Source organism: Rhamphochromis longiceps, linkage group LG10, assembly GCF_057381845.1.
Source record: "Rhamphochromis longiceps isolate RC_006_pf linkage group LG10, R_longiceps_female_GT1.1, whole genome shotgun sequence".
Classification (NCBI taxonomy): Eukaryota; Metazoa; Chordata; class Actinopteri; order Cichliformes; family Cichlidae; genus Rhamphochromis; species Rhamphochromis longiceps.
This window is the reverse complement of record NC_140566.1, coordinates 33870020-33897293: the sequence shown is the minus strand read 5'-3', so window position 1 is coordinate 33897293 and position 27274 is coordinate 33870020. Positions and strand designations below refer to the sequence as shown.

Below are 27274 nucleotides of genomic sequence, written 5' to 3'. Positions count from 1 at the left end.
ATGCCACTCTCCAGTGACATGCGGCGAGTGCTACACTGTGGGCTCTTGCTGAATGAAGCTAGGACAGCCACTGATGTTTCTTCATCAGTGACAGTTTTCTTGCGTCCACATTTTGGCAAATCCAACACCGAACCACTTTCACGAAACTTAGCAAGCAGTTTGCTGACTGTAGCATGGGAGATGGGTGGTCTCGTAGGGTGTCTTGCATTGAAATCTGCTGCAATGACCCGGTTACTGCGTTCACCAGATATCAACACAATTTCCATCCGCTCCTCACGTGTTAACCTCTTCGACATGTCAATGGCTGTGAACAAAGAGGAACTTGTAAATAACTCATGAAAGAATAAAGTTACGTTGAAACCAAGCACACCATTGTTTTTCTTGTGACATTACCAATAAGTTTGATGTGTCACATGGCCCTCTTCCTATTGAAAAAAACAAAAGTTGTATCCAAGATGGCCGACTTCTAAATGGCCACCATGGTCACCACCCATCTTGAGGAGTTTGCCCCCTCACATATACTAATGTGCCACAAACAGGACTTTAATATCACCAACCATTCCCATGTTATTACGGTACATCCATATAAATGGCCCACCCTGCACATATATGATAGGAAAAATTATGTTGACTTAATTTTTGGATGTTAATTATGAATGATGATGAAAACTCTTCAGCATCATTTTGATTTTTGCTCTTCTTTTTTGAGCAAATTCCTGCTTTTTAAAGTTGAACAGAAACAATAATGACCTCCAGATTTTTTTCTAAACCTTGTGATTCCTCAATCCGACCACTAGATGGAGCCAGAGACCTGGAAGAATTGAGTCCCGTGTGGAAGCTTTTATTATGGAGAGCAGAAACACTGACCAGTTTTCTCGAGTCATCTTTTTGCTCTCATGTTAGCTTCTCTGTGTAATTTGTTGTCATGTAAAAATGTAATTAAGATTATAATTATTTAATTGTTATTTATTTAATCATGATTAAATTAAACATTCTTTAAAAAATATCCTCCAGATAGTTTTGAGTCTAAATTTAAAGTAAAATATTTGCCCTCAGATTTTTATTGCCAGCTTTATGCCTAATGAAACGCAGGTCCTTGTGTTGTGAGTGATTAGACAGAGTTGTGTCCCCACAACAGTAGTAATACAAGAACACACACACACACACACACACATTCCTCTGCTGCTGGACTTTTAAACTCACCGTGTTTTAAAAAAAAGAAAAGGCATCCTGAGAGCAAACACTCAAACCGAAGAGGAAATGAGCACATTCCTGAGTCTGCTGCAGGAGCACTGTTACTCACAGTGTGTGTGCGTGCTGTTTACAGAGGTCTGTAGATGAAGACATGCAGGTTTGACCTTTGACACCAATGACCTAACTCATGGAGGTGACGTCACAATGAGATGAATTTTAAGGAGGGTGATGTAGTTCAATTAAACCAAAGCTCAGTGTGTTAATCGACACTGATGTTTAAATTAACACAAATAATAACAACACTGTCAGATGTTTCAGCGTTAATGCAAACGCTGAGACTCGAATCAGTGACTGTTTTGTTACACCAGTCATAGAATAACATCAACCTCTCATCTGACATAGTTTTTCAAATTATAATAATTTAAAAAGAAAACTGTGAAACTAATGAAACATGCAGACTAGTTTATTCTTTGCTAACGTGTCCATCAGGAACCCTGAATTCACATAATTTTGTAGTCTTCGCCATCTTTATTGAAATTATGATGTTATATATTTGTGTTTGTGCCGCAGCCTCTCTGAGACCACTTTTCAGCTGTTACTGTTAATTAGCTATAAGCTTACTGACCAGGCTAGCTCGTGTTAGCTGATAACTCAAATACGGTCACAGGCAGGAGCTTTAAAACAATGGTGACTTCAAGGTGGCAACCATCCATTTTTACATACAGTCAATAGTTTCGAAATATAGTTGTTGTTTTCTTCTCTCTCCTTGGAAAGAACTGGAAATGCTTGCCGGCCTCAGCTTGTAAATCTGTGCTCAGATTCAAACTCTGGCTCCTTTTTGGGAATAAAAAATGTAGTTTTAGTTTGAATGATGAGCTGAGAGTCTGATTCAAATATCAGCATTTCTATTCACCTTATGAGGAAATGTATTTTTCTGTGTCATGTATCTAAAACAGCTGAAAGTTTAGATTCAGCCACTTCATTTTGAACATTTGAGCCTCTGTGAGACGTTTGTGTTCCTGCAGACTTTGTGTCTTTCGGTGTCTTTCGGTTTCTGCTCTGGATTACAGAACTCACCGTGGGGCTCCGTCTCATTGGTTTGGTATGCGAGTTGTGTTTTTCCTGCAGACTTTTAACCCCTTGAGACTCATAAATATTTCTTTCTGAAGTCTCCAGTCTTTGTCTGCGCTCAACTGTAAAAATAAAACCCAGACAGGAGAAAGAAATCTAATAATCTCAATGAAAACACAGCTTCAGCAGCAAAGACAGAAAAGTCTGACACTGAGAACGTGCAGAACAAGAACGGCTTTTCGGAAGCAACGGTGCGAGTGCAGATTATCGTCTGACAAAAACAAACTAAATATCAAGAAAAAGTCACGACGAGATGTTTTATTGATCAGAGGTTCCTTTTGTTCGTCACGACTCCCTGAAACTGAAATGGAGGATGTCACAAAGAGACTCACGATGTGACTGAAACATGTAAAATCGAATCTACAGTTCCTAAATAATGTCTGAAACACTGACAGCACCACAGGACGTGCTTTAGGAGCTTTTGATTGATCCACCAGTGAAAACACAACTCAGAGTTATCTTATGTCTCTTAGATGTTTCCAGTCCGTTAAACACATTTATAAACTCAACAGTAACTCTGATTTGGTCACATTTAGTCATAAAAACATTGTTTATACTGCATCACAGTGGGGAGGGAGGCAGCTGCAGAACATATCCTCCTGAGAGTTGGTGCAATAAAAGAGTTCAGAGGTGTAACAGGGCCTCCTCCACGCTGGACATGCTTGAAACGCCTCACCTGTAGGAGGCACCTCAGTCAGATGTTACCGTGGCTGGATGTGGAGGAGCAGCATCCCCGTTTCAGAGCTCAGTGAGAATTACCTCTGTGTAATAAAATCGAATGGCACAGCGAAGAGGCACGAAGCCAAGAAACAGCTGAGACCTGTGATTAGAAAGTAAGCCGGCCCCCAAACTGATATGAGCTGACTGAGGCGGACTGATGGCCGATAAAACGTTTTCAGCATCAGTTTGTCACACAGGTAAAAGCAAAGAAATCTCCCAAAACCTTCACATCCTCGCCGCTCTGAACCTTACTGACGACACGCCTGACGGAGGAGTCAGAAGAGTGAAGGGTCGCTTGCGGGAAGCAAGTTTGCCTCGCTTAAAGCCAACGAACTCCTGGGAGGATCCGTCACACGAGGCTGGATGTCATTGTTCACCGTGTTTGAAGGCGAGACCATACTGCCCATCAGGCTCCAACAGTGGAGTCTGGAGGTGGGAACATTGTGGTGTGAGGCTGATTTTCAGCACACAGCCAAGGAAAATAAAGCTGCTGCAGCGGCCCACTCAATCACCGAAGGAATCTGTGGAAAAAAGCAAAAGTTCACAGAAGTCAAACTTTCACATTCATCTGGAAGAATGGGATAAAAATCCCACCAGATCAACGCCTGTACTAGTTTCTCCAGGAACACAGGATACTGAAGGAGTCCAGTTAGCAAATTAATCATCTTTAACTGGGTTTAAACTTCAGCTTCTCCTTTTTTGTCCCTTTTTCAGGTCTCGTGATGTTTCGTGTATGAATGAGACGGGACCAAAGAACGATTAATGCCTGGTGATGTGAGATCTTCGGGCTTTTCCTTTAAAGCTCTGTGAAGGTGCTCTCACACATGCTGGTTTAAAGCTCGCGGTCACGGCGTTCAGAGCTGATCTTCAGCTCGTTTCACCCCCACACAGTTTTTTTATTGCTCTAATCTGTTTCAACATCCCGACGCCTCTTTACTTGGACGGAAACATTCGGAGCGTCTGATCTTCATAATTTCTTGATAAACATCTTTCATTTGAGAGGATCCAAACGCGTCGAGTCATCGGAGGATGCAGATTTAGGAGCTTAGAGACAAACTAAATGACAAAGAGTTTGGATTTGTGGAGCTTCTATTTGATCCCAAAGGAAAACTAAGAGACGTGACTGCTGATGGACAAAAGGGGAGACGCTCTGTCTCACACACAGACCACAGATGGGAAGTGAACCTCTGCTTTTCCTTTGTCCTCCATCTGTCCACGTGTCTGCCTCCTCCTCCAGGCGTCCCGATGTAGATGCTGATCAATGGATCAATCGATACCCCGCCGTCACACAGCAGCGAGGTTTGGACAAAGGACCAGAGAAACCTTTTGTTTCCTCCAGTTTTTACTGCAAAGAAACAGCAACGATTTATCTGCTGGAAACTACAAAATAAGAGCGTGTGAGATTGAACCAAACATCCTGTATGTGCGTGAACGTCACAGATTCCTACTTTTTCTGTTCCTGCGTCTTATTTTCTTTCACTGGAACCAAGTGGATATGAGACTCGTTTAAACGAAGGAAAACAGAAAAGACTAAGACTGCTTCTGTGTTGAGCAAAAACTGAACTGCACGAATCGTGAGTTTAAATACGAAACCCTGAGTGTGAGAGAGCGGTCGCTGTTTAATCCCAGTCGTGAGGTCATTATTTTCAGTACTGACAAAGGTGGAGCTTCTGTCTTCAATGTCAGAGTGAAAACATCAAGCTCATTTTGGAGGATTTCATCTTTGACGGTGCAGCGAGAAGGAGACGGAGGAGGGTGGGACTCAAACCCAGGTCGCTGTTTTTAACCTCGCGGTGTCCGGCCGCCCGCTGTTAGTGAAACTGCAGCGGATTGGTACAAACCAGAAACCGAAGCCACGGTGACGTCAGCGGCTGAAGTTTGGATTTTGGGTCACGCCATCTTGGTTTTTGGAGACACTGGAGTAAAGAAACAAAGCGTGCAGCAGCGTCACACCAAAGAACTTGCTACACTCGCCTGTGTCACCTCCACCTGTCAGTCACACAGGCCACGCCCCTATGTTGGAAAGAAAAGGATCCTGTTGGCGGCCCTCATGAGCTCAGCACCAACACAACGACCACAAAGGAAACGTTTTCTGCCCGGTACGACGGCGGCCGGGTAAAAGAGGCCGATGGTGCAGAGTCAGATTCTGTTTTAGTGCCTTGCTGAATGGCGCCGGCGTTCGTGGTCCTCCAGGATGCTCGGTCTCTCCCTCGGCGCAGCAGCTCGTCCTTTCCTTCTGCCCATGATGGCTTCTCTCCTTCGGCCTCCTCCACTTCTTTTCCCTTTGTTTTCCTGATGTGACATCATCGATCCGACCCTCCTCGTCCTCCCGATGAAGCACGTCGACACGTTTCCTGTTTGTGTCCCAGCTTTGCTTCCGTACATGAGGACAGGTGTGAAACCTTTCTGTACTGTTGCTGTGAGTTGGGCAGACGACGAACTCCAAAAATGAAACAATAATCGACCTGAAAGTCAAAGATTTTCACAGTTTGAAGTTAAAAGTTTGACGTGTTTCTGTTGTGCTTTGTGTTTCTATTCATTCAAAACGTAAAATAAAAACTCAAAGATAATAAAACTGTTTTGACTCAGCACACCGACATGCTGTAATCGATCCGATCATCGATCGATAGTCCTGATGTCGGCAGCGTCAGACCCAGCGATGCTGCTCACGCTCAGACCTCGTCCTCTGACTGAACAAACGAGGGGCGGGACTAGTCTTCATTCTTCGTTTTCATCCAGCAAGCTGAAAGTGAGAAACATCACAAACAGATTTTTAAAGGTTAAAAATGACAGCTCAACACACTCTGACCGACACGCCGTCTTTTAGCTCCGTTTTTGGTCTCCTTCACCTGTAAAACCCCTGACAGACCCCTTCAGCTCCACACAAAGCCATGAATAGTTTCACGTGTCGAGCCTTCATGCTGCTGTTAGGCCGAGCAGAGCGAGCTGTCAAAAACTGTCACGTGCATTTGGAAAAAGCTGCAACGCAACATTTAGGATTCAAATATACGTCACACACGGACAAAGACTGTACATAAAAGATGGACGTGGCCATTAGTTTCTGGATTTTGCGTTTGGAAGAAACAACTTTGGTGCGTGGACCACTGTCCTGTTGCTTTTTCTGTCTGTTTGTTTTACAGTAAGAAGTGACCATATTTGGATGATACTGGAATTTTCAGGTAATATTAACAAACTTGATTAATCAAAGTAGCCACGCCCCTAAATCCAGTATCCAGCTGGATCATTCATGAGCAGGAAACTATCCACTGAGACCAAACACGCTTAATTCTGCTGGACAGCTGAACACAGGAGTGTATGAGGGCGGACTCACTGCTGAAGGCAGCCCCAAGAGTCCTCGATATAAATATGTAAAAACTGTGTGTGTTTCTGTTTGTTTGTATATGTGTCTTTCTTACTGCTGTTACACCCACATTTCCCCTCGTGGGACAATTAAAGGATTTTTCTACCAAAGTGGCCACGAGAAGAAATGAAAATTAAAATAAAAATGAAAAAGATTATTTTAAGGCTGATTTAAAATTTGCACTCAGAGAAATCATGCTGTGCAAAATCTTTTTTTCTTTTTCTTTTTTAAACTCGTCCGATTCTGCATCAATTTTTCCTGTTTTTCCGCCTCTACACCAGCTTTCATTAAATTCATCTCGGCAGGTTTTTTGTGCCTAATCTTGAATTATGGTGCACAGCTGAAAATAGTTTTTTTTTTATCAGAGACTCGCTGTACCCACTCCCACAAACCGGCCGAGCACAAAGTGTTTCAGTCGTCTGACAGCCCGGGGAGAGAACGCTGGCAGTAATTTATGATCCCATGATGCATCAGTACTGTGAGGAGTAAACACGTGTGCACGGTGTCCTGGTAGTGCGGAGGTTTTTGAAAGGTGGTGCAGACTTTTGCAGTCGTGGTAAAGAGTCAGAGCAGTTATTTAGTGTGGAGCTAAAGGGTCGCCTTGCATGCAAATAAACACAAGAGGAACGAGTGCAGCGGGGTTCAGAGAGCTGAATGGTGGGCCAAGGGAGTTTCAGCAGCTTCACCTTGAACATAATCGCTGTCTGTGCCAATTAAAGCGCCACCAGCGCCCCCGCCCCTCCTCCATTATCCTCTGGCCTCTGAGAGCCGAGGGAAGGTATGTGGGCTCGGCGCCAGCCGGTGGGCCCGCTTGGGAGACAAACACCGAGGCGGCCTGCGTGGGGTTCAGCTCTCTGAGGCAGCCTGGTTTCCACAGCAACGGCCACCGCCGCCAGCTGGGAAAAACCTCCTAAATGTCAACTTTTCCAGGAAACGGGGAGAAAAGAACCTCATTTTAAAGTCTCATTGCTTACAGGGTCCCCAAAAACCCTCAAAGACGGCTTCGAGAGACATTCTTGGGCCATTCGGTCATCAGAGATTCGTTTTGTCCGAGTTTGGCGTCGTTAATCTCCGTCTTCAACCAGATTTTATAGCTTTCATACAAACCTGATGTGTCTTTGCACTCCCCACCACACTGTCAGTGTCTGTTTGTACTTGACTCACACTGTAAGAACGTCTTCTGTTTGTTTCATCTCGTGTGATTGACAATAAAAACTCAGGCTCTGTTTTTTGTTCCATGTGAAGAATTTAATGTCGGATTTGTGTGCTGCTGCCACACATATCTCACATATTCCACAGATTTTTCTGTGGATTTCATTTGTCTGAACTTCAGCATCGTAACACAGCAGCTAAAACAAAATAAAATTGGTTTCAGGTTAAAAGAGCCTTGCAGTAGCGGTATGTAACCCCAGTGTGCCCATGTTCACCCTCAGAGTGCCAAACTTACCCAAAATTCACCAAATTCTTCCTTTAACCCTGAAACTCTTAATCTGAAAATCAGACAGAAATGAACTAATGGGTTAAAAGTTGAATCATCTTTTATACATTAGTTTTTGGCCTCCATGTTTCGAAACTTCAGCTTTAGCGTAACGCCTGCTGAAATGTTAGCTTCCTGAAGTCAGAGGTTTGGGTTATCAGCCAGGTTAGCTGACACACGGACACTGAAACAGCATTTTTATGGACCCTGCGGCCGCCACATCCTCCTGTAGAAGCTGCAAAGGACTCAACGGTCTGAGTATTCATGGCTGAATCAGAGGAAATCTCCAGACTGCTACAACAGTAAGAAAAATAATGCTTGGGTTCAGATTTCTGTTACCAACTGAGTGGTGGCGGCTACTTTCAGGGACCTGCAGCACGGTTTTCTCTGGATGCAGCCACTCTTTGTGCAGACGAGAGAGCCTGACGTCTTAGTAATAAGAAAAAAAACAACCTTTGTTCACGTTTAATCACCACATGTACACATGTGGTGATTAAACGTGAACATAAGAGACTCAGGAATGCATTAATGCCACTGAATGTCCTCACAAAGTTAGTGAAACGTGTGTGTGTGTGTGTGTGTGTGTGTGTGTGTGTGTGTGTGTGTATTAGCTCCTCCCCCTGCACACAGAGTGGAGCAGTCGCCCCAACAGGAAACATCTTTGGCCCAAAATACGAGAACCGCTCAACCAAACGACCTGAAACTCAACACGGAGCTCGTCGACATCCTCTGAAACACACCAGCTGAGTCTGAAGTGGATCAGCTGACCGTGGACGTTTCTGTCCATCTGAAGGTCAACATGAAGAGCTGCTGTCAGTGCAGTAGTCTCCCTGTAACATGTTTGTTGGCAGCATGTCATACTCAGGTACATTTCTGCACTTTAACGTGAACATTTTGGTCCTTTTTCATTTCAGTTTTTTTTTTCCATTTATAGTCGTTGGAACATCGACCAATCACATTTCAGCAGGTAACCTGAAAATTAGCCACTGTACATAAGAACTGATGCTTTTTACAAGTTCACTCATAACTTCTATCATGTGTTGACTGATTGAAATCCACTGTGATGTTGTTAAGAAGCAAAACTACAAAAAAAAGTCTTTGTCTGTTTCTGTTCTCTCAAAAATTAAATCACCACAAAAGTCTGAAGTTGTGCTTCACTTGGTCCACAGATGAATCCACTCGAAGCCCAGACCTCCCACCGTTTCTCGTCCTGCTGATCTGACCGACAACACGTTTAAAAACGTCTGCGTATCAGCGATGAGTCTGACACGTCAGCAAACAACGAATGACACACAATTCATACATGTTAAAAAACAAAATCAGGCTCAGGTAAGCAATCTGTGGAAACTGTTTAATGTTCAAATGTAACTTTATTCATAGAAAGCAGACTCAACATTTAATTTCTGTGTTATAGTCTCATCTGTGTTTCTTTGAATGAAGCTGTAGTGTTCATGGAAACAAAGTCGACATCTGCCTGCCTGCGCTGCAGTTTTTCATCTGGTAAATACTTAATTCAGATGGAGCAGAGTATTTATATTAATACTAATGTTGAAAACACAAGAAACAGAATAAACTGGTTTTAACTGTTAACTTCACCCGGCTTCAGTAGTCAGCTTGTTTCCTGCTTCATGTACAAACCATCCACAAAACACTGGGAGTGCGATCTGGCGAGCAGTCCTGAGGCTCGTCAGGTCGTTTTGTTGCTTTAATGAATTTATTATCAGCAGCAATATAAAATTATGCACAAAAGGAACTACTAATGTAAAAAAAAAAAAAATGTTATTTATTTATATATATTTAATATATAAATATTATTTTATTTACTCACACCACACAAAATATAAAAAAAAGATAAATTATAATATACAAAAATCAACTATTTACAATTCAGCTTTTAACTATTTCAATTTTCAGATGTTTCCTTTTAAATTTGTTTAAAAGGAAACAACACAAAACACTGCAAACCACAACACAATAAAATGCGACTGTAATCCCCCCCCGCGCAGCGCTGGGCGGAGGGGCGCAAACTCCCATCTCTGCTCAGCGCCAACACAAGGAGTGCAGCGTGAAGCAAAAAAAGTGAGAGAAAGAAAAAAAAAATCTTGCATTGTTCACTTGAAAGAGTCGGCTCTAAGAGCCATTTCGTTCGCGACCGACCCATCACTAATGGAGACGGTCTGAGTCAGGGATTGGTCTGAGGAGGCGGCGGTGCCATCGGGTCCTGCTGACTATTCCTCACAAACAAATCAGCCCACAGAGGCTGACAGAGGTCAGCTGTTCCAGCTGTTGAAAACAGCTTCAGCTGCTCCTCAGCGCTCATCATCTGATCTGCTTTTTAAAACAGGACCGCCATGCTGGAATCCATAGCAACAGGCAAACTTACCAGGCAGCTCTGCCACTTATTGGTTTTCATGAGAGACTTGTTATTAAGAAAACATGGGACCCACGTGCCTCCAGACGACTTCACTAATGCACCACCCAGCTGATGGAGGCTCCTTCTGAAGTGGTTGATGCCCCCATTACAGTCCTAAAAAGGTTTTTAATCCACAGATTGTCAAAGAAGAAGCCCTGAATGCTAAGAGGAGGAGGAGGCCACCTTTAGTTACTGCACTCACAGTTTGAAGTCTAAGTGCAGCCATCTTGGTTTGTTTGGAGCTGGAAGTGACCATATTTGGACAAGAGGGTGGAAGTGATCAGCTACTCCTAGCAAGACTGGTTTTTAAGCTAATGCATCACACTGACACTGCACCCTCTAATAATGAGAGCTAAATAACAGGCTAACAAACTCTTAGACTTTAATTCACCCAAACTTAGAGGACAGACTTCAAGGATGCAGCACAAACTTGGACCGCAGGTCGAGTTCAGTGACTCCAGACAGCCAAGGCCGAGACTAGCAGCTCCAGCTCTAACCAGAGGAGCCACACACCAAACCTGAAGCCTCAATCAAGTTAAAAAAGAAGCGCTTTAAAACAACCACCTGCCGTGCTCCAATTATAAACGAGGAAATGATCCACAAAGACCCAAACTGTTTCTGTAAACGTGCTTATTTCTGCTGTAAAGTTCAACATTTTTATGTGAACGTTTACAACAGGAGCCTCTGGTGGCCACCAGAGGAACTGCAGGTTTTCTTCCACCTGATTATTTCGCCAAACTCTGATCAGAGAAACTTACAGAAAACACAAAGTAGGCACAGAATGTTTCATGTGTTACTCTGAGGAAGATTACAGACTCCTCATCACTCTGCAGGTCATCAGCTAATGAGAAGGTTGCCAATTCCCGGCTGCTCCAGTCTGCGTGCCAAACATCCTGATGTGTTCATCAGTGTGGATCTTAGACCAAAAGCACTTAGATGTAGAAAGGTGCATGCTGGGTGCTCAGGAACCCTCCATTTACCAGTAAAAGCCCCGCCCACAGAAAAGCTTACATCACAGGTCACTCTCACCTGGTGCTGTTCCAGCTGGAAATGCTTCACATAATGAGATCAGTAACTCCTGTAAGCCCAACAGCTTCACTTCACATAGTTTTTTTTGTTCTCCTGGACCTGTGTGATGTCACAGGGAAAGACCAGAGTAGATTAGAACAGAATAGAAAAAAAACTTTATTATCCACATCAGTGGGAGATTGTCTTTGGTTCACCAAATTAAAAGACTGAGTGACACTGCAGAAAGCAGAGCATTGTTCACGAGCAAGCCTTCAGAAAAACAGCAAGTTTGACTTTCACACCTGGTTTCGTACTTATTGACCTCCTTTACCTGATATTTCCTCTTTGCTCGAGCTCCTTGTTTTTTGTAAGTGCTGTAAGACGATCTGAGTACAGCGCATGTTAAACAGTAACAGCAATAATGTAAAAGTAATGATTTACCACAGTGACACGCACATTCACACAAATCTTCCTCCTTTCGGACAAATTTAAACTTTAACTGTTTCTGTGCAGCTGCAGGAGTTGAAAGGTCGGCACTAGGACCCATCGGACAGCTGACCGGCTGGTGTTCCGGCGCTAGGACCCCGCGGACACCGCGCTCCTCTCTTTGTTTCCAAAGAGTCAGCGCCTCCTCCTCCTCCTGCTGCTGTCGTCCTCCTGTAGTCTCACTCCGAGTCTCTCTCCATCAGCAGCGGCTGGATGCTTGCAGGGACGGAAACATGGCTGTGAATCTCGGCAAGAACCGGCTGGCCCTGCTCACCGCCTACCAGGACGTCATCGACGAGACCACGGACACCGACTGGTGAGTCCCGCGGCCCTGCTCTCCTGTCCTCTCCTGGTTCTGCTCCCGCTCCTCTCACGGCTCCTCTCGGGGTTTCGTTGTTCGGGTTGTTGCGCGCTGAGGATGCGCAGGGCAGGACTGGGGCACCACCACCTTCATCATCGTCGTCAGTACAGCTGGTGTAAAGTAGAGACGGAGGGGGTGCGGTTGTTTCGGGTCTGCAGAGAGTTTGTGTCAGAGAGCTGCAGGTCTTTTTTTTTTTTTTTTATGGGGCGGGGGGGTCCCGAGCTGCCCCGCAGTGCAGACTCAGCGGGGAAATGTGCGCCACTGTGCGCGTAAAATGCGCTTTGTTTGCCCTCAGTCCGCCGGGACCGGCTTCACTCCCAGCTGGAAGCAATTTCAGGCTTTTGTGCAAAGTGATGCAGAGGTGTGTGTGAGTGTGAGGTGGTCCAGAGATACTGATGAGCCCCTGCATCCTTAAACCAGCAGGAAGAGGGGCGAGGCCGGTGGGTGGGATGGAGGGAGGAGGGGAAAGAAGGGGTGGAGGCTTCCATCATCCCCCTTTGTGGCGTTTCTTCACTGGGAAATGGTGCAAGAGGGTCAGTAAGGAAGTTAGTGAAGTAAAAAATTATTCATTTGGCCTGCCGAGCAGTACGGTGGCCCAAAGGTGCAAAACACAACGACACTAAGAAAAACGCAACAACTTTTTAGAAACATCAAATCAAAAAAACGCAACAGTGAAACCAAACTGGACTTTGTTTTGTAAAAAACCAAACCAAACCAAAAATACAACAAAGAAGTAAAACTGTGAAGCAAAAGAACAGAAAAGTAAAAAACAAAATAAAAACACAATTACAAGCAAAAATTTTTTTAGTCGTGTGTAGGAAAACCCCGTCAACATTCAGGGAAAGAAACAAACATCTCATGACATTCCAGGAAAAAATGTGACAACATTGGGAAAAACCCCCAAAACGATTAAACATTAAACCAAAAAAATGAAAACATGAGATTTAAGAAAACAATAACATTTCACAAAAGCCTGACAGGAAGCAGGAACAGCACAAAAAGGAAAAATCAGCATTTTGAAAAATGACTTTTGAACAGGAGACCAACACAGGAAGTGACTAACAGCAGTGTGGTGATCTGAAACTATAGAATAAGAATAAGAACAACTTCATTTATCCCGAGGGAAATTCTTTTGTCATGTACATGCTCAAAGTAGCAGGAGAGACAGAGGAACAGATGAATAAGATATACAATATATACAATCAGAATAGTAGTATACAGTACAGAAGTGTATACAGAAGTGGGCGGGCCCAGAATTAAAACTCTTGACTTCAAGGCGATTGAAGTGATTTTGTTTACTGAAATATAACGTTTGGCTATTTGTTGATCGATCAGTATCGGCAGTTACTGCGGCCGATAAATAAAAATGTAAAGAGTAAAGAGGAGAAAGGAGAAGCGCCCTTCAGCCATGTTGTGAGTGTTGAGTTGGGCAAAGTGCAAACGAGTAAATAAAAATACATAATAAATGTCTTAAAGAAAAGAATATCGGCCAGTATATCAGATCAGTAAAATCAGCAGATATCAGTATCGGTCTTAAAAATCTGATATCAGTCTGATATCAAAAACATGAAAAAATCAGTTTTCAGGTGTGTTGTGTTTGGCACCTCTAGGCTACCATACCGCAAACCATGGCCTGAGTAAAACTATGTGTATTTGAAGTACTGCTCCCAGCTGCTCCCTAATGGGATCAAACCAGCAACCTTTTGCTGGCAGATGTGTAAACCACCACACTGGAGCTGCTGCACTGAAACATTATTATTAATATTTATTAACAGACAAAGATCAGGCTTTAATCTCTAATCTTGGAATTTTATATAACAGCTTTTCTGTCTATGAAGAAGGCAAACAGACCAGCGCTCACTGGTTTAACAATGACTCACTCCCACAGATCAACAGCCCCACTGGCTGCAGTGATGTATTAAAGTAAACGTTTATTGCATGGACTTTGGTGCTGAAACACCAAAAGCACTCTTAGGTTTAGAGTTTGTCATTTCGTAGCCGAGCAGGAAGGTCACCGAGCTGAATTTCCCCGGCAGCCTGTGAATCCAGAGCAGCAAAGTTTTAGGTGAATCCCAGAGAAAAAAGAGGAATTTCAGAAACCTCGGCCTGGTTTTGGTGCCGGCACGTCCTTCCTGTTCTGTCTGTGTTTGACTCAGAACAAAAAGGGGAAGGAGCCGATTTGTTTAGTTTCAGAAGCTGCAGCATGTAGAGGAGCTGGTTAGCTTAGAGGAGGTAATATTTGACTTGGACTGCAGGTTTAATGTTAAACTCCAGCCTCTGTCCTTGAACACGATAAGGCAGCAGTCATAACAGCTCCACCTGCTCCCCTGATTAAAAATCAGAGGTGTCCTTTGTGAAAGGTTGTTTGGACACAAACGCTGAGTCTGAAACGTGAACCTGAGCCATCTGCTGCAGGTCGTGAGGCCAGGTGAGGTCACGAGGAAGCCTAACCGCCTCACTCAGTCTGTCCACAAGGGGGCGTGCAAATGGATGGTAATATATTTTTTTAGTTGATTAGCTTCGACAACAATACGAAGGCTTTTTTAGTGTTACCACAAACCGAGCAGATCATTGATCTATTATTGATAAATGATTAAACCCACGTGATCACACGCTGTGCTCGTTGTCCTGAGGTGGGAGTCGCTCTGGTTGTTGTAGTATAGTTGCAGCTACAGTTGAGCAATATGTTGCCCTCACCCAGCGACGTCAGCAGGGTTGGGCTGGAGTTAGAGGTTTTGTGGTCCAGCGGTTAGCACCATCGCCTCACAGGAACAACGGTCTCAGGTCCAGATCCAGCCTGGTGTCTCTACAGGTTCTTCACCCAGTCCAAAATCCTTCATGGGGCTAACTGGTGACTCTGAATTGGCGGTTGTTTGTCTGTCCAGGTGTACCCGCCCACTCGCCTCAGCCTGACTTAAACCTGAAGTGACGGGAAATGGATGGAGGGTACCTTTCATTGAAATCCGTCTTTTCCTTTAGATCTGACAGTTTTTCCAAAAAGGTAGAAAAAAAGAAAGGCTATAGCTTAAGGGTGGAGGTTAACCTAACCCCAACCTGATGTTAAGACAAAAATATTCCAGCCACCCACCAACAGTCCAGTGTGGACGCTGGTTTCTGTGGCTGAGGAGGTCGAGGAAGGGTCTTTCAATCAGGATCCACTCTATAGTTGTATATTGAAGTGTCTGTGGGCAGCATGTTGAACTCTGAGGCCACGTCCACACGTAAAGGCAGAAATGAAGGAAAACGCTGCTAGGAACATGCCAAAGCAGCAGATGGCGATATATTCCTAACCGTGTAGAAATGTTGGCCAATCAGAAGTCTAGAAGCCTTGGTGGGAAATAGTAAACAAGGATGGGGCATTGAAGGTGTGGAGGGACAGTATATGTAAGCATTTAAACACTGCAGAGAGTAACAGTAACAGTATTGTAGAAATTCATTTCACCGAAACGATAACGTGGCGCACAGTGTGACGTCAAAAAAGGCGCACACCTTTGACGCTGCGTTTTTCTCGTCCACACGTAAATGCAAAAACTGAGTTTTTAAAAATCTCAGTTTTCAGTGACCAAAAACGCCGTTTACGTGTGGACGGAAGGTGCAAACGCATAGAAAAATCTGCGTTTTCAAAAATACCCGGGTACGTGTGGACATAGCTTGTCAAACATTGTCACACAGAACAACTCAGGCTAACTATCTGGGACATTGTTTTGAATTTTGAGTTATTTTGTCACCGTTTTCAGTCACTAACTCAACGTTTTGACTCATGTGGAGCAAAAACCAAAACTCTTTTTCAGTGGCTGCAAACAAACACGCTTATTTGTGAGAAAACAAACAAAGCTTATTTGTGAGAAAACAAACAAAGCTTATTTGCAGAGCCAAAGTGCGCTTTGTGCTCTCTGAACACGCTCAGGTGATGTGCGGTAATCTAACCCCAGCATGAGCTTCAGTCACAAATGTAACACATGAGGAAACGTGAATGTTTCTGTTTCATAAGTAAGAAACTTCATCACAGCTGTTTGAGCAGGTTTTGAGATTTCCAGCATTCAAACAGTTTCGCCGGCTGAATCATCAAAGAGCCGAAAGGCTCAGTGTGGGAAGTGACCCCAGGTGTCCCCAGCGTGATGATGGGAATGAAGTTTGCTGTTCGGATCGTTAATAATCTCATTTAAAGGTCTGTGGAACCAAAATTTTAGATTCTGATTCAGCAGAATCTGAATGCTTTTACAGTTTCAGATTCTGGAAGCTGAAATCTCCAACAGTTCATCAGAGTTTCACTAATATGGAGGTTTGTTTAAAAACTGAGCATCAGAAACAACAGAGGCGTCTCTGTTGGGCTGCTTTTGGTTTATTTACAGCAGATTTCGTCATCGATACAAAGACAGACATCGAGGACAAATTTCCACCTCTGTTCCCGGAGATGTGCGCTCGTCACAGCCTGACACCGAGCTCTCCGAGGGTGCAGAAACATCGCTGTTCAGGTGTTGATGGAGGCAAGAAATGATGCTTTTTCCACCCTCGAGTCTCTCGCGGCGTCACCAAACTGTAAAAGTGTAAATTACGTGTTTGTGTCAGCTGAACTGCTCGTGCGAGCTGTCATGTTGAAAGGTTAACGTTTCCTATAACGGCGTTCGGATTTAGTGGGATGATCCGGCGGGGCGGAGAGACGATGCGGAGGGCCTCAGGCCTGCCCCCGTTTTTCACACTTGATGGGATTCAAACAAAGGCAGAAACCTCCAAACACGCTGACCCCAAACAACACGGGACCCCCCCCAAACACCCTCCACACCACCGCCCTCTGCCCTACTCTGCTTTCCCAGAGAGCGGATTTAGGAGCTGGATAAATGCAGTCTCTGGAGCCCCTCCTCAAATCTGGTTTTTCGGGCACACCAGTCCAAATAAGACGAGTTCTTCTGACCTGGTTTTGTCGATAAAATAATAATGCATTTATTTATCTCGCAGCAGCTTCACTGCAAACACAAATACCTTTTTTCCTGGAATTTAGACCTTTGGGACTATTTTTGTGTCAGTCCACCTTAAACAGGTTAAACGTATTTCCCTGTGGTCTGCATCCGTCTGTGTGGTTTCCCAGAGATGAGTGCCTCATAATGAAAATGATTGAACTGAACGTCACTCGGGCTCTAATAAGAAACATTATTTTGAAAGCAGCAGTGTCCTTTTCCATCAATCATGAAACGACCCGACTATAAAAATGAGAAATTTTTGTTTTTCAAATGTTGATGATGAATCGGGGAAAGAAACGTTCAGCAGGCTAATCGATGATTTTTGGATAAAGCTCCGTCGTCGTCTCTTGTAAATCTTTGTTTCTGTCGTCCTGTCGGTGGCAGGACTCGGTCAGGAAGCTGTAGAGGTTTGTTCGTTAATTACACGCCGCCCTCACGTCACGCTCGTCCCCCGTGAACAGGTCTTATCTCGGCCTCGCTCACTCGAACATCCGTCGAACTTTAAGCTTCCCCCTCGCTCTCATCATCGCCTGCGGCTGGTCTCGTCCGTCACAGGCGGATCGGCCTTCAGAACGCCATCAGCCGCGAGGGTCTGAGAGCAGCAAGTCGAAGTGATAACGTGTGGGAGGCATCCAGATGACAGATGAGTCGGCAGCATCGCTTATTCGGTCGGGGAGAAGCGTGAAGCTCCGTCCCTGCTGATAACAGGACAGACTGTTAGACTTCATGAACCTCGGAGCGTCAAACACAAAGGAAACATCTGCGTGATGAGTTTGGGTTTAATGATGGCGTCAGGGTAAATGGATTTATCCTGAGCAGCAAACACAGTCCCTCCTAAGGACAAAGACATGCAGAGAGAGCGCTGTTTAAGTGTAAAATTACCAAAAATCTAAATTTACTTTCCTGTTTTAGTCAAATTCAAATATCTGAGAAACTATAGACTCACATCCACAGACAGCTCCTTCAGGATTAACCCTGATGACTTTAGTGACCCCTTACGATTCATGTGGTGCCATTATTTTTGGTTTTTGACGGATTAAATCGAGCATCACCACTGTGAGCATGTTAGAAAGCTAATTAAAGCCTCACAGAGCTGCTGGCACGACTGCGCACCACTCCCTAATCAGTATTCAGTACCACGGGGAAAAGTGGCATTACATTAGAGTGTAAAGTTCTTGATTTCTTCATTCAAAGATTAATCTAATCAGGCTTTAAGGAGGTGGTGCAACAGACACCGAAGTGCATGTTAAAGACCAAAGAAAACATTATTGTTATAAAAATATTTTTTTTCATCCACCAGCAGTCCTGACATCTAAAAACACTGCAAGTAAAAAACGAAAGGCAACGAAAAAAAACTTTCTTTGTAATGTCTGCTTGTAATTTAAGAAGTGCTGCATTTGGGTAAAAGTATTACCAATAACTCAGAATTAGAGGAATAAGTGTTTGTATGCGTCAGCTGTATGGAAGATGGAGAAAAATAATAGTGAAATGAAATTATACTTTGTTAATATAGAAGTTAAATAAAGCATTGATGGGCTGTAAACAACAAGCTGTGCTATTATTTTTATTTTTAATTAAAATAAAAAGGAACTAATAGCACAAACACGGTCTAAAGGTTCAGGCAGGGACTCTAGTTAGCTGAGGACTAGCTAACAGCTAGTTAGCTTGTAAGTAAAGGTAGCACTTACTTTAAATTTTAAGAAAATCAATACAAATGTATGAATTACAGTTTTTATAAAAGTGGAAATTAGTAAAAATGATCAAAATTATTTTTTATTTCCTGAAGTGTTTTCTTTGTTTAAAGCTTCCTGTCGGGTAATGCATGCTAGCAGAGTTAGCTTGTAATGCTAACTCTGATGTATAGGGTGTTAACTATATTAAACTTGTATATAAATTGATATAGTAAAACCTGTCACTCATTAGTTTGTGTTCTTCTATTCTGAGACCCTACATTTGTTTTAATATTAGTGTATCTGGATAAAATGTTTTTATCAGCTAATGGGTTTTTTTTTTGTTAAACTAGCTTCATTAGCAAGCATAGTTTACGGTGATATTAAATGGATAACTACTAATCAAAACGCTTTATCAGATGTTGGACATCACAAAACGGTTTCAGCATTCATTCTCACAGCATTAATAATTCACTTTGATGCAGTTCAAACTTTGCTCTCAAGTATATTTGTCGTAAATTTGTAAATAAATGAACTCTGGAGACAAATTGTTTTTTGTAGCAGGCTGTAAACATGTTCATGGAAGCTTGAATGTTGCAACTGAAGATTTTATTTATTTTTGGGTTTTTTGCCATCTGTAACTCACAATTTTAGGTTGGCATTTCAAAATTTTGAGGTAACTTAAAATTTTGTCTTCCTCTTACAAAAACATAATAAAATTTCCAGTTGTGTATCTCGACCTGCCTAAAACTGATGAGGACAACTGAATTTGTAAGACTGAAGAGCTCAAACAGACGGTGATGTGCAGGAGGAGGATCATTTTTAAAGTATGAGGGCTTTTAAACTGATAAGACTGGGTTGTTCCCTGCCTCAGAGCATTGCAGGCAGCGGTAATGGGCGACTCCTGAAGGGTGAACATTAGGATGAGATTCCCTCTCCAGCCTGTTTATCATTAATTCATCCGCTCCCTGAAGCTAAAAGAAAGGAATGTTACCTCTTGAACCATAAATGTCAGACTGCAGTGAAGGTGACACTGTGAAAAGGGCAGCGGGTGAATCAGGGTTATCCGATATCACAAAATCCACAAACTGCTTTCAGTGGCTGCTGATTGGCCACAGGCTGCTGTCATATGACCCTTTGACCTGTCCAGCTGTTCGAGGAAGCCATTACCTGACGAGTCACCTCAGACAAAAGAAGAAAATGGTGGAGAGAAGAGCTGAGCAGCAGGTTGAGTCTGTTGGTCTCAGATAGAAGACGTTTGTTGGACTGCTCACACACTTTGGCGTATTTCTCTGAGATCATTTTAACGCGAGTTGTTTATTTACCCCTCAGGAAGGTCTGAATTCAAGGTCGACCAAACAATGCTTCACAGCAGAGCCGAGGTCAAAGGAGAAACAAAACACTGCTGGAAACAGCCTGAGGCCGTGTAGTTTAATAAGTACGGCTTGTGGTGTTCTTACTTATTACCTGTTACAGGCAGGTGACAAAGGAGAAACCTGAATGAGCTGAACATACCAAAAGATGACGCTGCCGTTCCCACGTCACCAAAACTGAACCAAGCTGCACACATCTGAAGTCAGGCTTCAGACTGTTGCCCCTCAGCAGGCTTCCAGAAGCTGGCCAATAAAGAGGGTGGCCCTTAAAGACACAGCAGCTAAAACAGCTTGTTCCAGGCAGCGTAAAGTGAGGGTGTCGACGCGCTGTACTAGCTTTGCATGTTCTACATTACAGTAAAGTTGTATGTGAACTGTTACTGGTAATGTGTGCGTGTCGTCATGGGAAAATGACTCCCTACAGACGTGACTTTATTGGGAATTACCACAAAAGATGTCGCTGCTCAGAGATGGTACTTTATGGCTTCTGTGTGAGTTATGCAGGTCATGGACAGTCTGTCAGTGAGAGGAAGCGTAAACATGAAAGCTGCATGTCTGGGAGGTAAACTGGGGTTTGCTCTGCAAACGACCATGACAGCAATAATCAGACTGTACAGGAAATGGCTGGTTTCTGGTCCTGCATTCGTCCAGAGCAGTTACCCTACCCTCTACCAAAAACACATTTAATGGATCATCTGACTGAGGACAAATAGATTTGGAGGTTTAATCTCTGACCTCCTGAATGTGCCCCTTCTTTCTTTTTGTCTCATCATCATCTGCTCTGCTCTGTTTTTCAGCAGAGAGAGCATTAATGTGCCTTGAGAGCAGTTAGTAGACATGTTGTGTTTTCACCGTGATCTCGCCGCTCTCTCTGCACTCTCTCAGATTAATATAGAACAGGGTCAGTGGTACAACATGCAAAAACACGGGCTTTCACTTTCATCACAGCAGCTTTATAAAACACAGGTCGACATCATCCTTCAGCATTCACTTACAGCTTCCTCACTTACAGGAGCAAAAATATACAGAGCTAAGAAAAGGCTGGTTTACAACCAGACATGTGTCTTTGTTTTATTTATGTCTTCTATAAATATGCATATGTGTCTTTGGAAACTTCTGCATAAATTTCACCAGCATGGCATGTTAGAAAGTGGAATTTTATTTATTTTTTGCGTTCTGACTTGATTTCAAATATCCAAAACAAGCTTTTAAAATCAGAATAATTCAAATCAATATTTTAGTTTAAAATCTGGCTAGCAGTTTAAATAATTAGCTAAAGTGTGGATAACCTGTTGAAATGTTCAGTTATCAAGCTCAACTGTTAAGATTTTTTTTAAAACATGATGGTTAAAACAGTTTAAATTTAGCTAAACTGTTAATTACCAAGAGTTTATATTTTAGCTAATAGGGCAAATAAACTAATGAGGTTTTAGCTAGCAAGCTCAGTGTTTAGCTAAACAATAACTAGCAAAAATGCTAATGTAAAAGTTTAAAATATTAGAGAAAAATATTCTTTATAGTTAAGTAGCAACTAAAAATCTGGCTAAACAACTGTTAGCTAACAAGCACAAGTGTTTGGAGTGCTAAGGCAGTTGAAACAGTTAGCCAAAAAATGTTAATTAAAGGAATTGTTAGCTAAAAGTATAGCTACCAGTTTCAGCTAAAAGCGTATATATAAACTGTTGAAATGTTTAGCTAACAATGGCAGCTGTAACGATTATCTTATGTTTATCTTAACAGCTGCTGTTGAACTGTTGAAATAGATCAATAAAATGTATGTTAAAAAAGAGAAATTATTGGCTAAACATGTGGATAAAAACTAAGATTGTAAATTAATGGTATGAATAAACAAGCGCAGTTGTTAGCTTAATGTCATGGATAATTCTTAAAAGTATTGCTAGCAGCTGAAATGTTTAACTGAAAATGTAGAAGTGAAATTGTTGGTTAACAACCACATTTAAGAAGTTCACTATAATGGTCACTATAATGTAATGAGGAGCTGTTTAATGGCAGATGTATTTTAAGCTAATATTCAGAAGTTAAGATAGTCAGCTAAAGAGAGCAGTTTTATTCAGATTACCATTTATAATCCAAGTATTGTTAATCTAGTTTGAACTTCTTATCTTATTTAGTCATAAAGGTTGGTGTTGATGGCGGCATTACAAATGAAAAAGGCTGGAAACCACTAATTCTGTCATTTAACGATGTAGGTGTTTTTATAGTTGGCCGGTGCCTCTTCTTCCTTCCTCTCATCTTCTTCTCACTCTCTTACTTCTGATTCCTCCCCCTCCTCTAACAGTTGACATTTATATTTAGGAACTTAGCTGATGCTGTGAAGTCGAGTGAGATTTGATGGCTGCTTCACCAGAATCAGCTTAAATAAATCATGTCAGTGATGTTCGAGGCAGCCAGCAGTGAGGAGTGTGAGCAGCGAGGGAAAGGGAGGCGATGATGGAACTGAAAAGCAGGAATGCTGCCTCAAGATATGAGAAGAAAGTGGAGAAAAAAAACATAGAAAAGAGGCCTGACCCTTTTAATTGGTGTTAGTTTCATGAAGAAATCAATTAATTTCAGTGGGTTTGCTTTCATGGATGAATCATTTTCATAGGGTTAATTATGTAAATTTTGAAGAGTGGGTTGTAGTGAGGCCTCTTGACAGTGTCCAGAATAGAGGAAGCTGGTAGCGCTGTTTGTTTTATGTAAGCCTGGCGTGCTCGAGTGCAAGCTGCTCCACAAAGAAGGGATGATGTGCAGAGTGTTATGTAACAGGAGCCTATGCAGAGGTGTAGCTACACCTCTAAAGTGTAACCATCTCCGTGCAGGGAGATTTACTTTATTCCCAGCTCGGAAGTCAGCCATATTGCAGTTTGTCATATCTGTGGTGTTTACTTTAAGGGAGCACCTTCCCCCGGGTAGCATAAGCACTCTCTCTGCCATAAGGATAAATTCAGGGAACAAATGTCCCAGTGTCCTTCGATTAGTGCATTTTCCCATTATGTCAACAAAATAAACATCCTTCTAAAGTTAACAGCGATGATTGCTAATTCTTCTTCGTCTTAATTATTGTGACGTCTATATAAAACTGATCAGGGAATGTTCTGGTTAGCTACCAGTTAAGAGCTGCTATTTTATTTGTTAATTTTGTTAGCTAAAATTAACAGGTAACAAGTAGAATAGTTATGTAACATAAACATAGCCGAACAGTTACCTTTGGTTCATGTAAAGTAATTAACAGCTATTATATTGAATAGCTGAAAGGTTAATTAAATGGCAAAAGCATAACCTGTGAATGGTAAACATAATGTTATGCTAAGAGTATATAGTAAACTGAAAGTGTAAAATTATTTAACAGATTAAAAAAAATTAACAAATGATTTGATACGCTTGTTTCGTACTTATTGGAATCATCCTCGGAGTCCTTCTGTCGTCAGCCATCTTGGCAACAGGAAGTTATTTCGGAAAGAACCAAGCCACGATTCTGTTTAAGAATTCCCAAGTACGTTTTTAAAGCTTTTTAGACTTGTCCATGAATATTGAAAGCTTTAACCCTTTAAAATCGGTCGGAGCGGGCATGCTCTGCTTTGCGTAACTATTTTTAAATCCCGGCAGCACTGCAACCACGTAAGCTAGCGCAATAATTTTTTTTGCATATGAAACCAGAGGAGTTGTACTTACATCTGATGCCATCAGCTTGTCCTCGGTCACAGTTTCCTTCCACATAAAGCTTTGCAAAAACTGCATAAAAAGCGCTTGCAGCAACAAAAACATAATATTCCAGAAACACGCTTTGCCGATCCGGTCAGCTGTTCATAACACTTCCTATGTCCATCAGCACGAACTATCGCATGTCCGCCATGACCTGCCCGAAACCGGAAGTGACGTCATTTTTGCGGAAATGTAGTTTTTTACCATCAGGGCCTCATGAGCCTATACTGGTGTTTTTAAAAGTTATGTTTGACTTTATGACTTTCTGTGTCGTTTCTGGGATGCTTCATATTGCACTGCTGGAAATAGTTTATTTTGATGCACATGCTGCTTTTTTTTGCAAATTTGCAGTATAATATTTCGTTTTTCCTGCAGTGTATAAAAATTGGTGTATTTCAAAAATAAAACTATGAAGACACTCAAAATAAATTTCCTGTGGTGGGAAACTATTTTGTGCAACTTTTTTTTATTTACACTTTTGAGGGATAAGCCTCTTAAATTTCTCTAACTAGAAATATATGTTAAGAAAGCAAAAACGATTTTAAATTTTTTTTGTAGTTTATTTCACTTTTTTGCAATTTATGTAATTACTATGCACTTAATGCATACATATTATTAAAATTTAGGCTGTAATGGTTGTATTGATGTATAGCAACTTGAAATGCTCCCAAAAATGGCTCCACAGCATGTAAAAATATAATATAAGCTCTGGCAGACTTGGTTCTATGGTAGGTCTTAAAGGGTTAATGAGTGCGGGGTCGAGAGGGCAGTCGAGAGTAACGTTACGTCGCAGTCCAGAAGATAAAACAAGCAAATCAAAGGCAGACAGACTTCAGGGCTTACGGGGATAATCTGACACTCAGATGATGTTTCACTTGCCAGATGTGTGGGGGGGAAAGCCTTACTGGTGTTATTAGCATTTCTGCAGATCAGGATTAGCAATTTTGGGTGGTTTGAAAGACAAATTTCTCCACTTTTATGGAAAACAAAAGGCAGATTTGTCTGTATGTCTGAGAAGAGAGGGATGTCATGATTGTATCTTCCCGTTGGGGGGTGCATTTGGTGGTAAAAGTGGGTCTGCAAAAGCAAACAAGGACTCAAGGTCTCTTTGCAGTGTTTGCTTTTCCTGGAGTCTCGATGAAGGGTTGGTGGACTGATCCTTTTATAGACGAAATGTTTCATCAATGTTTCATTGATTCATCAATCAATGAATCCTGAAGAAATGTGTTATATTCTCATTTGTGGACTGGAAATGAAGCTAAATGTAATTCTTAAAGTTTGTTATTTATTTATTTGACAGGCTGTTGGTATGTGGAGACTGAAAGCAAACAGGCTTGAGGCTGATTTGGGTTGCAGAGTAAACCAATTAGGGCATTTGGTGCTGAAGGCTGTGTTTGACCCCAGGCATTCGCTATGCTAACAAGTAGAGGGGGTTTCTGTTCTTATTGGACATTTTTGAGAGCTGTACTGATGCTTGAGAGTCCTTCACCTGTATTTTTTTTTTTTTTTTTTTTTTTTTTTTTTTATCTGGAAGCCAGGGAAGGTCTCCAGTCAGATTAAAGTTGATATCAGTGGTGACTGGATTTGGGTGTTTTCAAAGGGATGTGCCTCAGATGAGATGAGATTTATGGGAGTGTATTGTGCTCCGTCAGTGTTAAATTCCCCCTGGTACCTCCCTGCTGATCTGCCCTCCTCACTGACTGATATTTCTGGTTTAGGTTTTGCCTTTTTCTGTCAGATCTACAGAGCATGACACAGATGGGTATGATCTCCACGAGGAGGCTTTGTTTCATTTTAATCACAGAATTTAAAATGTAATCGTATTGATTGTTTAAATAGTTTTTCTTACAGCTCAGCTACTTTTGCCCTTGAGAGTCTTTTAGAACAAATAAACACTGTCCAATAAAACTTCAACATGAAATAATTGGCAGTGTTATGCCCTGTCCTGATTGGCAGATCACTCCATTAACAGCCACAGCTTAAATTATAACCTGCTTTATCATTTATTTTACCCCAAAATGGAAACTTAATTTACAGCATCATGCTGCAGTGAAAGAGACTTGCAACTAATAATGAAGATCATAAACACAGTTTATCGAAGTAATAAAACAAGCATTAAACAGGTTTCTGATTGACTTTTATGTAATTTGGCTTCTGTCAGAACTTGGTGCAGGCTCCCCCTACTGGTCATTAAAAGTATCCTTTTTATATTAGCAGTCTGTGAATACACACACGTGGATAAAACGTGTATGCAATATTAATACTGCCAGATTACATCAACGGGATTCAATTGCATCTGTAGAAAGAGCTGTTGGCCCCTAAAGGAAAACCACCATGATTGTATTAAAAGTATATAAACATTCGTTTTTCTGTGCCTTAGATATATGGACAAAACTTGTGCACGTGCTCCTCTTAAAGGCTGATTTTGAGCAGAGAAAAACTCTCCATCAACACCCAAAAATGGTTAGCTACGATTTCCTCTCCAACAGAGAGGTTCATTATGTTTATTAGAGAACATAATTGGCTGAAATAAGCACAGATTAAACTGCCAGAACTGGGGGAACACGCTAGAACAAAATGTTAAGCTGATGTTCATGACCACTGGACTGCTGCATGCTGGGAGGCGTTCCATTACATCCTCACCCTAAGGCTGCTAGCTATCAAAATAGGCACAATTGACCTTTAATATTAAAACCACAGATATTTAGTTTCGAATGCGTGGTACTGCTACTAGATCTGCAGCTGCTAATTATTAAATCTTACCTAAGAAGTCTGTAACATAGAAACTGCTGTTTCCCTGAGCCCAGCGTGGCGTCCCTGTGTTGTTTCTTTGGTACCCAAACATAAAAATATTCATTTCACATGGACAAAAAAGCAAAACAGCAGAGAAAAGCAGCAAACTGATATATGAAAAACCAAAATGAACAATTGTTAAGCTTTTTGTGCAGCTTGTAAAAGAGACCTTAGAGGTAACCAGCTGATTCTTGAATAATTAGTTTTCTTTTGTGTGAACATGAATATGGAGCAGGGGGAATAGAAGGAACATGTTTTAAACCACGAGTGAACATTGGTGTCTACATCTGCTACACCCCGCTGAGCTGAAAGCCGGGTTTCTGTTAAATGAGCAGCGCTGAGGCCACTTTAGAAAAGCGTTGAGTGTCAGTAGAGTCTGAAAGTGAGTTCAACGAGGGAGCGTCGAGGTACAGGAGACGCTCCCTCGTTGAGGAGAGAGAGCCTGCAGATCGTAACCTCGGAGCTTCTCTGAAATACTTTCCTCTCTGTGAGTCATTTGCACTTTGCCCTCGCAGTTTGGTAGCAGAAGGCAACGAAGAAGAAGGAGAGCGAGATTAAATTGGCCAGAAAAGAGAAATCGGCTCATATTTTTAGCTTTGCTTTCACACATCGAAATTCCAACCG

The 27274-nt window shown here is 42.2% G+C and overlaps 1 protein-coding gene and 1 long non-coding RNA gene across 6 annotated transcripts in view; one reads left to right on the top strand and one right to left on the bottom strand.

The window, feature by feature from the left end:
• Positions 1–9800: 9800 nt before the first annotated feature.
• On the bottom strand, positions 9801–11890 carry LOC146661253 (uncharacterized). The gene is made up of 2 exons (XR_014913594.1): positions 11761–11890; positions 9801–11424 (listed from the first exon to the last, which is right to left on the bottom strand). It is a non-coding gene; the product is annotated as an uncharacterized LOC146661253 (long non-coding RNA).
• Positions 11838–27274, top strand: part of dbn1 (drebrin 1) — a 118899-nt gene continuing 103462 nt past the window's right edge. The window contains exon 1 of one of the 5 annotated variants that reach the window (XM_085421351.1): positions 11838–12106. In XM_085421351.1, the coding sequence (XP_085277477.1) occupies positions 12024–12106 (83 nt within the window). In that variant the 5' untranslated portion in view covers positions 11838–12023. The remainder of the gene's footprint in view (positions 12107–27274) is intronic. The other 4 variants (XM_085421350.1, XM_085421347.1, XM_085421348.1 and 1 more) reach the window with 4 other exon arrangements.